Here is a 17,194-nt window from a genome sequence, read left to right as displayed (position 1 = left end):
ACACAGCTTTTAAAGATAGCCGGCTGACATTAAGCTGGCTGATTAAATGTAGCAGAAAATTCTCTATTGTACTCACCACTACTGAGACATCGGGATCAGCATTCATCCTGCCAATAAGAGTGTCTCCCTCTGTGTTGATGGGGCCTTTTCCCCAAATGGGTTTCTGGTCCACAGGTTGGCAGTCTACATACAGAGTCACCTGGTCACGCTCCACACCAATCATCACCTTGTGCCACTTGGTGTTAAAGAGCACAGAGAGACCAGGGAAGGTGACAGTCTGCAGGTCGCCATCAGCACCCATCAGGAAGTATTCCAGAGACTGCTGGTCACCGTTCAACCTCAGTCCAGCTTGTTTGCTGCCATCTTCGTCCACTATTTGCCAGATATTCCACACTTTACTAACTGTGTTTTTGATCATGCGAAAGGTGGCCATGAAGGAATACTCATCAGGGAATCCACGAGGGAAGTTCAAGCTGATTGGAATATTAAGCAAATAGAGATTCAAATCAAGTGGTTTTGCATATTTGACACATAAATGAAAAGCTCAAGGACACATCTCAAACAGGTATGATACTCTTTTTCACATAATAATGCACCTTTAATAAAACTACCATCAAATAAAACACAAAAAATTGATGAAATTAGTATCACATCGCTTATCCTTGAGTGCAAATAATTAAAGCTACAAAGATAAATAGTCCGATTTTGAAACATTATAATATCACAAATGCAGTACTAAGATAAAAGAGACCTCATCTTTCAATTATCTTAGCACTGACTATAGGTCAGTGCCTATAGTCTGTTGCTGTCTGTATTTTTAACAAGCCAGATTCTCAGTAGGTGATACTTAATAGATGGGCGCTTCAGTTGAACATTTACCATCTAGTAAACGCTCAAGGTGAAGCAATAAAAACGGCGTTTCCTGTAAGCCTGTAAAAGAAACGGAGACTACACTCCAGCTTTGCCTGAGGTGAAAAAGTTTCAAGTATGTGTTGTTTTTGCCCTGCAGAGAAAGAAAGAAGTGAATTGAAGCTTTGCCGACTCGGACACACTTCAAACACTCAGTCTGTGCCAGTGGACCTGTGAGGAAATAAACATGTATTTAGATTTAGTGTGACAGCCCAGTGTGGTGTATGTGCTGGGTGCCAGCGAGTATAACATCTTCTGAGGAAAGCTGGTTTGCAGGAACAGATTAGCTACAACAGACTGAGGTGGGACACTGGGAAACAGCAGTTATGTAAAGAAGTAAAGCATTAACAACAGTCAGTGCTGAATGTTTTTAAATTATATCTCCAGCATTATGCCGTTATTAAAATCTTAAATTGTTTACTGTGACACTGCATTTGTCTATTGCACTCAGGACAGGCTGTTGGGCTGCAGTAGGACTGCAAGTTCACTACATATCATTTAATTTGAGGCAGTTTAAGTGAAAATATAAAGGGACTAATTAAACACCCAAGCACCCAAAGGTGGCACGGTGGTGTAGTGGTTAGCACTGCTGTCTCACAGCAAGAAAGTCAGGGGATTCAAACCCCATCATTTCCAACACGGCCTTTCTGTGGATTACCTCTGGGTTCTCCAGTTTTCCCCCATTATCAGGAAAAACATGCATCTAGGTAATACAGTATTAGGTCATGTTGGACAGTAGTGGCGGTGCACCCAGGGTGCAGTGGCTCTGGACCAACACTCCATCTGGCCTTCGAAATGTTGTTGTACCGTCTGTGTATGTGTTTAATGACAAATAAAGATAGTTTGACTTTTTAAAAACGGTGTTTTTTTTTAAAGTTCAGTTTGCTCACTTCAAAGAGGTTGTTTGGGAAGAGTTTTCTAAAGACTCGTGTCATCAGTCTGTTGTGATGACAGACTGATGATGTCATCACTACAAAATTTTAACTGATTTTTTTTTAGACACCAGAGTTTATGGATTTGAGATATAATTACTAAACACTGAGAATGAAAGATTATATGCTTTATGGGAGATGCCGGAACAAGCACTTGAGGAACCTGATTCATACAAGGGGCTAACAGTCAGTTAGCGAAGATGAAATAAACTAGTTTAGTTTCAGCTTCAATGCCAACAGAAAAAAAAATATCCAAATTTTTCATTATCTCGAGGTCTGCAAAACAGGGGGGGGGGGATTCATGTTTATCACCCCTGTCACTTACCCAGATAATTTTTTTTAAATTGACTTGTCATCTCATAAACAGCAAAACTTTTACTTCAAGGTAGGAGTGTATGTCTGAAGAGACCCACAGCTCATTCATAGATCTTACTTAATTTATAAGAAAGCACTGTCAAACAGGCATAGTAATGCAGACACACTTCTTCACACACAAACAATATGCCTCTGCTTTGTTATGATGTCGACAAGGTGACAAATAGGTTCAGACATGTTTTTCTTTGACAATTATATGCTGCTGAGTAACATCTGTGCTGGACCTGTAATAATGCAACACCTGCATCAAGAAACCACTGCTGCCTCTGAATATTTGCATGATTTTTATGTGTTTTCTTTTAAACCGTCATTGCTTACATTACTTACATTGTTGGAATTTGGAAGTTGGCCTCCCTATCAAGGCGGTAGGCCACCTGGAGGGGAGTGGAGCCCTCCACCTTCCTCACACCTTTCAAAGGGACCACATCTAGCTGGAACTGTGTTATCAGATCAAAACCTGTGGACGATAATGACTTACATCAGCGGTCCCCAACCCCTGTGTTGCAGACCGGTACCGGTCCAAGAGTACAGTGAGAACACACAACTTCCATTATTTTCGTTTTATTTACCATGTGATTCTGAAGGATGTTTTTTTTTAATTACTGGATTCTCTCCACCACATCTGTCTATGAGCCACTCTTGATACCTGTTAAGATGCTTGCCTTGGTCACATGACTGCACTCTGTCTTACCGCTGGCCGGTAAGACAGAATATATTACGGTTAGCCCTCAGGATACGAACATCTAACTTATGAAAGTGTAGATATGAACAACCAAGTGCCGCCATATCCGACTACAGTAGTTCTCCTTTCGGCCGCAGTCTATGCCGAGCAGCGTAACATGAACACTCCAAAAATTTCACTCTGTCCCAGCCTGCCTGTTATAGAACATAATATTGGCAAAGTTGTTCCCATATATGATGTATTGCGAGAAAGGCTAAGAGTCTGTTTTGCTAATGTGAGGCTTAGCATTGAGCTAAATGCTAAAGTCTGCTTGCTCACAAGTGCATAATCAACATCAGCAAGAACCAAATAGTACAGCTGAACATGAAGCTCTTTGAGCAGACATAACATAAAGGATGCCATTATTATTAAAAACTACATCATAAACCTTTGGGCCATGAAAAAATTTGAAGTGTATCACAAGCGACTAAAAACAAACAACCTAGTAACCATACATAATCCCTGTTAAATTTTTATCATCAGTAGTTTGTGACTTATCAACAAAAAAAAAAATTCATAATTTTTTACGGCACACCGGCACCATGTCTTTAACGACAGGGTGAGAGGCTGGAGCTTCTTCCACAAGGCTGTAGCCTATTCCACAAGGATAGGCTCCAGCAATCCCAGTGGCCCACAAAAGTAGAAGAAGCAGATATGAAGATAAATGAATGAATAGATGGATTTATCGCTGTTCACTGATAGGTGATTAGTTTGAATGAATTGGTTGTCACCCAAACGATCAAAATTTATCATGCTACCTCAATCTCAACTGAACACTTGTGCTAAAGCCATATCAGAAGATCAACAAAGACAGGGATTAATATATTTCAGTGCTATCTACCATGTCCATAAATCAACCAGCAAAGGATTTTGTCTTGATCCTGGCATAAATAAAGCTTGTGAAAATTAAATTGAAAATAATACAATGATAAAGAAACATTAAATAACATTTCAAATAGGGCAGAATGTGCACAGATGACATGTAGGTGTGTTTCAAACAAGGCTGTGGAGAACAATTACAGTCTTGCTGAGTTTGAATTGTTCCCTCTAAATTCTGTATAGCTCAAGTGGAACATTTTATTTGCCTCATTGGAAATGTTAAGCTGTGGGCATTAAGCAGCCCACCATGTTCAACTAATTAAATGCCCCACCTTCCTCAAGACTGTTTTTTCAAGTTTATTTTCACTTTTTGAGGCTTGTGGATTTACAATAGATTCAGCTGTTGCTTTTCTTTCTTTTTTTTTAAACACAATTCCACTGCATGCCGTTACCTGGGAGATCATCTTGCCCGCTTCTCATTGGTGGGCAGACAGAGTCACCATCCAACCGATTGAGGTCGAGTTCTGATGGGAAATTAGAAAAACACAAATAATCTCATTAGTGCCATTTCCTGAATTTGACAGATGCGATGTATTACCGGTCTGTTTAATTTGGTTTGTGCACTCCCAAAGAGAGATACAAGGAAATAAACACAAGGTCTGTAATGTCAGAGTAGATTAACATCTCAGTGCACTGTGGTGCATTTTAATATGAGAATACCTGTAGTCCAGTCTTCATACATTCCAAAGCATTAACAGAGACTAATACACACATTTGTGGTAATGCAGATTGCTCAGACATCTTTTATAATCAAAATATTTCATCAGAGATGAAAACATAATGCTGATTAATAGATGATGCCACTGCATTACTGGGCAGAACGATATGTCAGGTGAAGCATTTCACTGCGGAGAGTCAATATAAAGGTGAGCCAGTTCTCTTTTTATTTCTGTGTTGTATTAAACAAGAACGTGTCCTTTTGTGGAAACAGCAACAAGTAATAAATCACCCCATCATTTGAGTGCACCCTCTACTTTAAATGTTCTTTTTGTGTTTTACGTGTTATTTATATAAAAAACAAAAAACTGGAAAACCATCATTAATAATGGAATAGGGTTTATTGTATGGTTGCAGTAGTTGTGTACTGTTTTGTTCATTTTTTAGGCCTCAAGACATTAATATAAAAAAAAGTAGCGCAGAAAATCAATTCCTAGGATCCACCAAGAGAGAGCGCTATGTCAGAGTCACTGCAGTTATGACGAGGACAAGCCTCTCAAAAGAGACAAAAAAACAAACAAAAACAAAATGAAAGAAGAGTAGTGACAGCCAGAGGGCCTCCCCAGCCAACGTCCTGAATCAGCTCATTTACAGCAAATAGCATAAATGGCACACATCTGGAAGCTGTTCCCAAATCCTGCATAACTGCTGAGAAATGAGATCAAGTGGTGAGACGGTATTTATAATCCCATATTTACTACCGCTAAACACTTATCTGACGGTGCATGTGGGCCTCAAGTTGTTAAAGTTACTGCCTGCTGCCGGCATTCTGCTCACAGTGCCAGTCATTATGTAATGAGCGGCTGATGAACCGCAATTAAGATGTCACGTTGAGTTGCATGTGTGCTCAGCGACAATGAGGCGAATTTAAACAAGCAGTGCACCTATACTATCTGGCACTCACTGTCTGCGTCAGCTCCACTGTGTTACCACACAACAGCAGAGAACTGGTTTGTAATTGTAAGTTAGGACATTAAATGTGATTTGATCCTGACACACACACACCAGCAGTGCGTTTGCTATTTCTGGCCTTTGAGTTCTGATAAAGAGAATGACCTAGCAACAATCAACATACAGCTGTTATTAACCCAGGTCCAGTTTGTGTTGACAAAACAAGCAGTTTCACCATAATGTGCAGCATACAGTACATGTAGTACACTGATTTTGTGTTATGACTTACGTCCATGTGCCGGAGCATTGAGGATGGACAGCAGAGCCATGCAGAAAGGGGTGTACACCGACACCGAGGGACGCCATGAAAGCTTTCTGTTGAGGAATGATTAAGAAAATCAGGATTCAGTGATTCAGTTTCTTTAAGTCTAAATCAATGAGACAATGCAGGGATGACATAACACACTTCACTGCTGTCTTCTATACTCCACCTGAACACAGAAAAATAAAGAAATCTTTCACAACACCCCCCCACAAAAAAAAAAAAAAAAAAACATCCACAGAAGATTAAAGTGATTACTGTAAGTAGTTTGCAATAGATATGCTAAGAAAAATGTTGGTTCATCAAGTTGAAGTTGAATTTAATATTTTTTTATGAAATAAGACATTCAGACTGTTTGAGGAAACTGTCTTTAGTTGAGTTTTAGTGTATTCAGGCACAGATCACAAATGTTCTTTCATATACAATATACATTCATTGTACACTGCAGACAGCTTTCAGTGAACCAGGGTGAAAGAATAAAGGCTGCTGCACTCCTTTGTTAGCTATGCTGTTAGTCTTTTGCCTAACGTCCATTGAACCAGAACAGACACCTGCTGTCAAACAGCACTAATAAACTGTAGAGAACTTGGTTAGCACCAAATGACAGACACACTGTTTAAGACAAGCTGGTGGGCATGATGCAGCAATTAGCATCTAAAGAGCTATACATTTTCCTTTAGAGTCGGTTGAGACCAGACCAGCTAAAGGGAAATTAAATTTTACACCTGCATTCATGAAGTACATCCAACTCCAAATAATATCCTGTTACTCTGTCACTTATATTTGCAAATGTTAACCATGGAGGATTATCTGGATGTGTTTTCTGTACAGCTCACTTCTGTTTGCTGTCATATGATCAATGTGGGTGAAAATATTGCTTTTAAATACAATATAAAACAAGCAGCAATGTGTGTGGTATCAGTGGTTGATCCCTGGATGCAAGTGGGTCACAGTGAATTTGCACGTCTGTTAGACTAGTTTGACTGGTTTAACAAATGGACACTTAAATTTCCCTTTGACCACTTTTACTGGACATTCAGTAAAGCATCCTGACACCGTTCATGTCTGGGGTTGCTTCTCAGCCAAGGGACTAGGCTCACTCACAGTTTTGCTTATGAACACAGCTATGAATAAAGAATTTCCAAAGTTGTTTTAATCAATCCACTGGAGTCTAAGGAAGTTTCTTGAAGACATTTTGGCTGTCATGCAAGAGGCTTCTTCAGTTCTGATGGTGGCTGGTGTTGTCCCAGCTTATTAACCATAAAGATTGGTACCACTTATCCGATTGCAACTTCTCCCAAATATAGAAGAACAGTTCAGTGACAAACAACAATATTTTCAGCATGAGGGAGCACCTTACCACAAAGCAAAAGTGATGACTACGTGGCTCGGGGAACAAAACATCAAAAGTTTGGGTCACTGGCCGGGAAACTCTCCACACTTGTGGTCAATCCTCAAGAGTTGGGTGGTCAAATAAAAACCACAAATGGGCTGCCATCAGTCAGGATGTGGCCCAGAAGTTGACTGACAGCATGCCAGGGTGAATTGCAGAGGTCAACATTTCAGTCAATATTGACTCTTTGCATAGACCTAATGTTATTGTCAATGAAAGCATTTGACTCTTATGGAATGCTTGTATTTATACTTCAGTTTGTTAGAGTAACATTTAACATAAAGATGTAAATACTCTGAAGCAGCATATGTTGTAAAAACCAACACTTGTGTCATCCACAAAACTTTTGGCCATCATTGTATTATTTTAGTCAGTGGGATTTGATGTCAAAGATGCCATGTCAGAGGACCCAGTGGATTTCTACAGTACATGCAGCTGTTTTTGTTATAGTGGTCTCACTAATGACACTAATTACAATGCTAAAAAGCTTCAATTATTTTCTTCTGTACTGTATAAATAAATTTAATATATATTATTTACAGTTGTCTACATTATTAAATGTCTCTGAGTATTGGTGTACATGTAAACACTGATGTAGATCCATGATGAATGACAAGGTGATCTTAAATATTATATATTATATGTTTTCTACAGGCTTTTAGTGGCCTTACCACGTGTGAGTCATAATAGCAATCCTACGTCAATCATCCAAGCAATAGTGAGGCAGATGCTTCAATATGTCATTTCAACAAAATATGACTTAGGGGTTGTGATAATGAGAGAATAGCCTAACTTACATGTGTGAGCATTCTTTGAAGTATGTGTGGTTGCTGGCTCTGTGCTTTTATGAGTGTGTAAGTGCTCTGTCTAAAGATGGGTAATGGCTAATGCAGACAATTCCCAGTGACGCATCACTGATGAATTAAAACTCAAAGTTGTCGCTGAATTCATAAAATAGACAATCACAATAGATATTTATATATAGTGTGACATTGCAGAAAAATGCTTGGGTTTTGAGCTGAGAGAGGAGATGACTGACTACAGCATTCACCTCTGTGTTCACTACTGAGCGTTTTTGTAATAAAACTCACAAGTTCTCTTTTTTCATTTTAGGTTTTATTCAAATAAAAATAAATAAATCATGTAACCTTAATTTTAAAGGTATAACTACATTTTTTTTTCTTTCTGTCTTTCTTGAAATTAAGCTAACATTTTTCAGACATTCAATGCCATTTCCAGACATTTAGACTGATGTGTAGTTTCAAACCCATAATAATTTGCAGCTTGTTTTACTGATATTGCATGTATTCTCAGGTTATATTTTTCTGCGTGATTTGACTTCCTGCAAATTCTAGTTACGGAGAAAAAAAAGTAAAAAGTAGACTTTATCACTTGATGAACAATATTATTGCACAAGGTGCAAGAAAGTGTTTACAGATTAATAATTACATTGTTGGCAGTTTGTGTTAGCTGTGATCTCCATCCTCTTAGCTCTGCCACATATTAGCACTCTTGACAGTTTTTTTTCTAAGAAGTTTTATCTGTCATTTTGTAATGTCTTCTTCTTTTTCTAACTGTTAAATACTGTTTCAGCAGACTGATGACAGAACTTTGAATGAAGATGAATTTAAAATTTAAATTAGATTATCTGAATCCATATTCAAAGTCAGTTGTGGTGACAAAATTCATTTCAATTCTAATGTTAAAGATAGATAGATAGATAGATAGATAGATAGATAGATAGATAGATAGATAGATAGATAGATAGATAGATAGATAGATAGATAGATAGATAGATAGATAGATAGATAGATAGATAGATAGATAGATAGATAGATAGATAGAAAGTCAATCTGAATGATAATTCTCTGAGACAGATAATTATGAGGATGCAGCAGATGAACCACTACAGACAAAATTAAATCTATGTTCTACTTAACAGTATTTTATTACATTTATTTTAATGATATTGTTTATACACCTCAATATAATTGATTGCAATTGTAATGATGAAAAAGGGAAATGGACAAAATTTGAAGGCAAAATCAACTTGGGTCATTCGTTTTCCATTGTGACATCTTTTCAGATGAGACATCTTTAGTGTGTACTACAGTGGCACAGCTTGAGGGTTCTTTTTTTCTTCTTTCCTTGGGGATTTTCTGTGTCAAAAAAGACATGATAGCTTTTTGAAAATTGGGTGATTTAGGGAGTTGACAGTAGTTCTACAGTCTTTGAGCAACAGGGCACTGCTTCATGCCATTTATTTACAAGAAACTAGTATTGTATGCTGTCAAACAGGCACAAGTTCCACAAAAGAATATAATTGGAACCAAAAAGGCAAGGAAATCAACAACCGTATTTCAGGAAACATTATCTCTTATCTCACCAGTCAATTAGATAATGACGTGCCATCTTTTTCAATTCCTGATATTCATCAACATTTGATGGGACTTTCCCTTTGCTGCCACCCATGATGTCTTTTGGGTGCTCCCAGGGCGCTGGAAGTGAGCCAGTGCTGCTGGCATGATTCCTTCTCTCTCATTGGTCTTAATTATCCTGAAATGCCTCACTGCTGTGCATGAAAAAATTAGCGGTACAATCCTGTGATGTTAAAGTTGTTTGTTGCAAAAGATGTAAGGTTTCTGAAAATAACTTCAACCTGAATATGTTTTTTGCATTAATGGAATATTAATTTGTCCATTCAGCGCCTAAATGAAAAGAACAGAATGGATGAGGCCTGGTGACTTTAACTTCATCACTAAATACCAATTTCCCATTTTACTTATCTTTAACGTTATGCAGTGGAGTGTAGGACATTAAAAGCCAAATGGCTAGCTTCTTTAATCTATGTTGTGATATAGAACCTTTATTTCATAGTGCTGCACAGACTAAAATGTGATTGAATACTTATTTTGTATGAAAGTCTAAGTGACTACCCAATCAGACATAGGCTTAATTATTACATACATTTCACAAACAAGCTCAATGAAAAAGTTTGCTGATTAAAGATCGCTGAACATAAAACATTTACCTCATCAAAGCAGAGCTGTGGTAAGCCATATTTCACTCTCCTCCGAGATGGGAGATGGGAGGCAAATTCAGCAAAGAGTCACAGTGTTCTGATGAGGGAGCAGAAGGAGACACAAATATCAAATTCCCTCCTGAAGTCAGTCCTACCTGTGCATGTTTAGGACTGACTGAGAGAAGTTGAACAGGAGATGCTCAAGCATTTTCTGAGGACACATAAAAGCTTGTTCTATGGTTTCCCATTGGCCAGGAGTTTTCAGGAGGTGGTGACTCTTTTTATTACCAACACTTTAAAAAGTTGCAGAAGCCCACGGGCCTCTATGTGTACACACCCTTTGCTTCTTTTCTTTATGGTGCCTCCTAATGACATGTGCTTGTATGTAATCCTCTTAATAGTTATGTTCAGAGTAAGGAGGAAAGAGTCAGCAAGTGATGAATTGAGGATTTCATAATCATGTGTGCTCATCAGTGTAACAGAGTAATACACATTTACCTGTGGTGTTGACAGGCAGAAAGCCTTGTCATTACCTGAAGGTCTTCAAACAGAAACAGTGTTCATGTGTTCCCTGCGATATGTTATTGGATTTAGAGCATTTGATCTGTGGTTTTAATTGAAGTCTGAAAGGCCAAAACTAGAAAATCACAATAAATCAAATCAGAAAGAGGAAGTGTTATTCACACATTTTCAAATTTCTTGTAGGTATGACTTTCTCCACAAAAAAGATCCTTCAGCCTGTCAAGTAATGCAGTGCAGCTACTGGACTTCAAATTAGGATGCTTGATTTAAAAGTTAACAGCAGACAAAAGTGTTTACTTTCAACAACAGTGTAAATACATTTCTCAACATGTTAAAAAAATGTTACGTACAAAAGACAAGCTTTTATCATGTGTAATTATATTTCTGTAATTAAGCAACATGATGTGTTTGTCTACATAGGTTCAGGCTTCAATCATCCCCAGTAGAAACTGACAAAGTAAACATCATTAATGAATTGACCTGTATGGTCAGTTCAACCATTTCATGCTTTATGTTTGTTTGTTTGTCATGTAGAGCACATGTACTACTTTGATGTGACAGTAACAAGATGAATCTCTCCAAAGCAGTTTTCCTTTTTTTTTTTTTTTAACTTTTCATCTGTTTTATACCTGTGTTATAGGAGACTAATGTGGTGAAACATTATAATTACCAGTCTCTCCAGGAGCACTGTTCACTGATGTAGATCCAGTCCCTTGAGGGACCCATGCTACAGAGTAGAATTTCTTCTCAAGTAGTTTCATTCCTATAGTTACGGATGGAGGTATGTTATGTTTGTTTATGTTGTTTCCCCTTGGTTTGTGTTTGTATTCACTGTATCTGTCCCTCTCAATAGGTTTCACATGTGTGATCAACCAAGGCCTTCACAGCTGAAACCAGTAGGTCATCAGTCAATTCACCAATCATCTCTCCCCTGGTCTGATATAAGTTCAGTTGTTTGCTCTGTGGCGAGAGGTAGCAGCTCTCATTTTTGGCTTGTGTTGTTTTTGCAGTTCACTTATGTTGTCTTGTTTCCCAGCTTGTTATAGTTTTGTTCTTTGACCATGTTTTTGCCTTTTTTGATGTAATTCTAATTTTGTATTTTCTTCTCTCCTTTAGACGGGGCCAGAGCCAAGAGGTAGGGAACTCAGTATACACCTGAAGCTATACATCGTGTTTCCCCCCCTCACGTAGTCAATCCCCTGTTATACACACTAGAGTGCTGGCACTAACCCTTGTATTTTTTGGGGGCACTACGGTGCCTGTTTTGTTAGGGTTAGTTTTGGGGTTATTTTGGGAGTAAGGGTTTAGTTTCTTTTGGGATTCTTTTCTTTAGTGACCAGTGCATAGCTTAGGGGGTTGGGGTCTATGTGTGTCCATGCTGTGTCCCGTGGAGGAGTTAGTTTTGTTTTTTTGTAAATAAATCCTTGTTAATTAGTAACATTGGTTGTCCTGCCTCCTTCATTCGCACCCTTGCTGTCCTATGTTATGTTAGCGGCCTGACCATCAGAGGAGGGCATAACACCTATTAGTGTTATTGTGATTATTGGTTTATTGATCCTGGCAGTTGTTGACTATGCTACAGTCATCCGATATACTGTAATTTACTACACTCCATGATGTAGATGTTAGGTAAAGTATACTCTATCAAATTGCATGAATTGATTGTTTTTTTAGCTACACTACAACAGCTGTTTGAGAGAGCTGTAAAGCCAAATGATAGTGACTGGCCCTCCTCAGAGAGCTAGCAGACTGATCATGAGTTTTGTCTGAATAATCAAGAGCTCACGCTCGCCACGAGAGAACCAGAGCAGAGGGCAGAGGGGACAAGAAAACAGTTCGGGATTGTTCATCCACATGACAGACCTCATGATTCGTACACTTGTGACCTGGACTCAGGCTCAAGGCCTCCAAGAGGAAAACCTGATATTGCAGATATTATTCTGAGCTGTAGTTCTTCACAAAGATCCAGCAAACTAGACATAGCCACAAAAACGCCCTCGTGTTCAGGTTTGAATATTTATTTCTTCATTCCTTGACTGTTTACATTCACCATGCAAGACAAATGTTGCGTGGGAACAACCCAGTATTTCCGTATTTCCATGATGTTTGGTGAGGTCTTAACTGACTAAACAAAGTGTGTCCTGATATCCTTCTTAGGAAGTAGGAATGTGCAGTATAAGACATGGTAAATTATTATTAATCATTATTATTGGTTCCCTTCTGGAAAGTCATTGATGTATCGATCTATTTGTATGTAGCATAAAAAGTCCAGAAATCTGCCCTTTGTAATTTTTCTACTAGTGAATTAGTTTAGATGTGATTGAGCACACTATATAAACTTTCAAGCGCTGTGCTGATATGTGACAACTAAATGTTTTTTTGTGACTTACGTTTTGAGTTATACATTTAGTAAATGGAAAAACCACAGTTGCACAATGGATAGTGCTATTGACTATCCATTGTCCATAGCACAATGGATAGTATTGACCTTTCTGTGCCGAGTTTGTATGTTCTCCCTGTGTCTGTGGGGGTTCACTCTGGGTTCTCTAGCTTATTTCCACGACCAAAAACATATAATTTAAGTGAAGTGGTCACTTCAAAATGTACATATGTATGAGTGTGAGCATGATTGATTGTCTTTCTTTAACTTGGCTTTGCGATTAGCATTTCATTTGGGGTGTACCCAGACTGCTGGGATACGCTCCAACAGAATCCATGACCCGTGACTTCGGGTAAGGGGCTAAAGAGTTAATACTTACGGTCGTCTCGTCTTCGAGATAAATGAAAGAACAAAATCATAATTTATAAAGCTAGGACAATTTTAAAGATAAGAAGCTAGGTGTCTGCCAACCTACCTTTCTCTTCAAAACACTAAACCATGCAGTTAAAAAAGACTAGAGAGACAAAGATAAATGCACACACAAGATCGATAAAACAGTATTATAGTGTATGACTTGGGGTGTCATGACAAGTGAGTAGAAATTACAAAGATGATGCCACTTTCCTATTCAATACTGTCATGATAATATCTTCACACAAAAAATGAGGACACTTACCTTTGAAATTAACGGTTCACGCTATTACACTCTGACAGAGAAATAGTGTTTAATTCACACATACTGATTGAAGAAGCTAAAAGCATTCAATTCCTTATTGATAACCTGTCTCTACACAACATGGAAGTCCCTGTCAAACATCATGGCAGCTAAGATGACAAAGCACATGGCTCAATATATGAGCAAGGGGCAGAAAGGAATTGGTAGTAACAAGAGATGCCAAGGACCAGGTATTGGTTCTATAATAATAATCCACTAAAACTGTAGGAATGGATAGATCAATCTATGCACAGCGTGGATTGACTACAGGAGGCCTACAAGTCAGCGCTACACACATAGATACTGGAATGTCTGCAACCGTACAAGGTCAACAGGATGCAAACAGCAATTTAAAAAAAAAAAAAAACCTCAATGAAAGGCCAACTTGAAGGCAACTGACAAAGTTACTATGTGGCATGTACAGGATGCACTGTCACAACTGTTTTTCTGTATGGCCGTGAACCTTCCTCAGTCAGATCATCAGTAAGAGTAGGGGCAGATACCATTATCACAGTGGAGCAAAAATCAGCCACCTGCTCTACATGGATGAGATCACGCTGCATGCCACGAAAGAGTGAGAAACAGACTTGCTTATCCACACCACCAGGATATACTGTACGTACAGGATATACAGCACTGACATAGGGATGTTGATCAGATTGGATGAAAGAGGCCAGATGGTATCAAATTAAAGAAAAATGCAGCTTAGAACATTAACCACAGCAACCACTGTTATTCTCTGTAGTTGTTATGTCATAGACCGAAACTGTTCATCTAAGTCTGATTTTCTACCTTGACAAAATGGGTGTTCAACACCTCCAAAATCCTTCCACTTTATATCAGCCTGTAGATGATCTGGCAACCATTCGAAAAAAAAAAAATCAATAGCGCTTCTCTCTTAATCAAGAGTGCTTGGAGCTTATGGCAAAATGCCATGAGAGAAAAGCAGCAATTGACTTTGGTTGTCTGAAGGGGAAGGTGAAGCTGCAGGAAAATAATCATCCTGCATCAGCTCAGTCTGCGCACCAGAGCACACAGCTGCCATCACCAAAGGCTTTATAGCATGTGGACATTTCTATTCATATGCAGTTACATAATCCCCTTTCATCTCCTTTTCTAATAAGTGACTAGTTGGTGAGTTTTTAAACCAGTATAGATGGAATTTAACTACCTGACTTCCAGTAATAAACAAGACAGCACTTCTTACTTTGCCTAGCTGAAGTTTATTCAATAATAACACAATCTAAATAAACAACAAGGCAGACAGACACTGCAACATCCCAAGACATCCCTGAATTCAAAACCCCTGACCTACTTTCACCTACTTTCTTCAGAATTTTGCACCCTAAAAGATGCAAATGTGGTAAGTTGACATTGACCTAGTTTTCCAAAGGCGAAGGTCATCATCACATTTCCTGAATGTTGTTTTTGTTTTGTCATTACCGTATATCTTATCAAGTTTCAGAGAAAAAGCCCATTTCCGCCGCTTGTATCCGCAATTTTGTTCTTTCGGTCATGATCCATCGCTCATGACCATAGGTTAGGGTAGGAACGAAGATTGAAAGGAAGCTGGAGAGCTTCAGCTTAGCTCCCCTGTGTGGCAGCAGTGCGGTAAAGAGACTGCAATACCACTCCTGCTGCCCCAATTCTCCATCCAATCTCATGTTCCATTGTTCCCTCACTTGTGAACAGGACCCAAGGTTACTTAAACTCCTCCACTTGTGGAAGGACTTCATTCCCCAATTGGAGAAGGCAGTCTACCGCCTTCCTGCTAACCACCATGGCCTCTGATCCCCGCCGCTTCACACTCTGCTGCAAACCGGACCAGTGAGCGCTGCAGGTCACAGGCTGATGACGCAAACAGGACCACAGATGCAATCCTCAGCTCACTGTACTGTAACCCAGCCTCACCACGACTACGCCTCGATATTCTGTACATGAAAATCATGTACAGAATTGTTGAGAAAGTGCAGCCCTGGCGAAGGCCAGCAGCCATTCGGAATAAGTTTGACGTACTGCCGAGAACCCGAACGCAGCTCTCACTTTGGGCATACAAAGATTGGATGGCCCTGAGGAGTGGCCCCCTCACCCCATACTCCCGCAGTATCTGCCACAGTATTTCCATGGGGAACCGATCGTATGCCTTCTCCAATTCCACAAAACACATGTAGACTGCATAAGCATACTCCCTGTGAGAGTGAATGGCTGGTCCATTGTTCCACAACCAGGACGGAACCCACATTGTTTCTCCTCAATCTGAGGTTTGACAATCCGCCGGACCCTCTTTTCCAGCACCTTGCGTATCACATCAATACCCGGGGCTTTGCCACCATGAAGTTGTTCAACTACCTCGGTGACTTTGCCCAGAGAGATTGATTTGAATCCCCCATCCTCTTCCAGCTATGCCTCTGCAACAGAGGGGTCAATTGGGGTATTTGGATTCAGGAGTTCCTCAAAGTGTTCCTTCCACCGACCAACAGCCTCCTCAGTCGAGGTCAACAGTGTCCCATCCCTGCCGTATACAGCTTGGATGGTCCTCTGTTTTCCACCCTCTTGAGGTGTCGAACAGTCCTCCAGAACAACTTTGGTGCCATCCGGAAGTCCTTCTCCATGTCTTCTTCGAACTCCTCCCACACCCTCTGTTTTGCCTCCATCACAGCCGAAGCTGAGGTCCTTTTGGCCTGTCAGTACCATGTAACTGCTTCAGGAGTCCCTAGGAACAACATGCCCCTGAAAGCCGGAAGTGTGAATTGAAGGCGTTGTGAACAGAGTCCTCCTCCAGATGTTCCAAGTTCACTTGCACTACTCATTTGGGCTTACCAGGTCTATCCAAAGGTTTCCTCCGCCAACGGACCCAACTCACCTCCAGATGGTGATCAGTTGACAGCTCTGCCCCTCTCTTCACCCGAGTGTCCAAAACACACGGTCCAAGGTCAGATAATACGATCACAAGATCGATCATTGACCTCCAACCCAGGTTGCTCTGGTAGCACATACACTTACGAGCATCCTTGTGTTCAAACATGGTGTTAGTTATGGACAATCCACGACTAGCACAGAAGTCCAACAACATAACACTGCTCAGGGAGGCCATTCCTCCCTATCACGCCCATCTGGGTGTCTCCATCATTGCTGACATGTGCATTGAAGTCATCCAGGAGAACAATGGAATCCCGTGAATGACCCCATTTAGGGACCCCAAAAAGGTTGACTCGGGATGGTAAAGGAAACGCAATATAAAACCAGATTGGAGATGTTTTAAAATAAAGTTATTTATTAATACAATGTAGTTTAAATTGACTAATAAATGGAACAAGGTGTAAAACCAAACTAAGACAGACCGATGGGTGCTGCTCAAAACAAAGAAGAAATCTAACACAAGGAGACTCACAAGGGAGCTAATACTTTAAGACTAA

The 17,194-nt window shown here is 39.6% G+C and overlaps 1 protein-coding gene across 2 annotated transcripts in view; it reads right to left on the bottom strand.

The window, feature by feature from the left end:
- The window catches only part of LOC137606967 (collagen alpha-1(IX) chain-like), a 29,284-nt gene extending 18,970 nt beyond the window's left edge, over positions 1-10,314 (bottom strand). For both annotated transcript variants that reach the window (XM_068332330.1, XM_068332331.1), the window contains exons 1-5: positions 10,171-10,314; positions 5,714-5,799; positions 4,209-4,280; positions 2,544-2,673; positions 77-473 (exon numbers count right to left, since the gene is read on the bottom strand). In XM_068332330.1, the coding sequence (XP_068188431.1) occupies positions 77-473; positions 2,544-2,673; positions 4,209-4,280; positions 5,714-5,799; positions 10,171-10,199 (714 nt within the window). In that variant the 5' untranslated portion in view covers positions 10,200-10,314. The remainder of the gene's footprint in view (positions 1-76; positions 474-2,543; positions 2,674-4,208; positions 4,281-5,713; positions 5,800-10,170) is intronic.
- Between the last annotated feature and the right edge of the window lie 6,880 nt (positions 10,315-17,194).

This window comes from Antennarius striatus, chromosome 14, assembly GCF_040054535.1.
Source record: "Antennarius striatus isolate MH-2024 chromosome 14, ASM4005453v1, whole genome shotgun sequence".
Lineage (NCBI taxonomy): Eukaryota > Metazoa > Chordata > Actinopteri > Lophiiformes > Antennariidae > Antennarius > Antennarius striatus.
The sequence above is the reverse complement of the archived record's forward strand: the minus strand, read 5'-3'. Positions and strand labels throughout refer to the sequence as shown.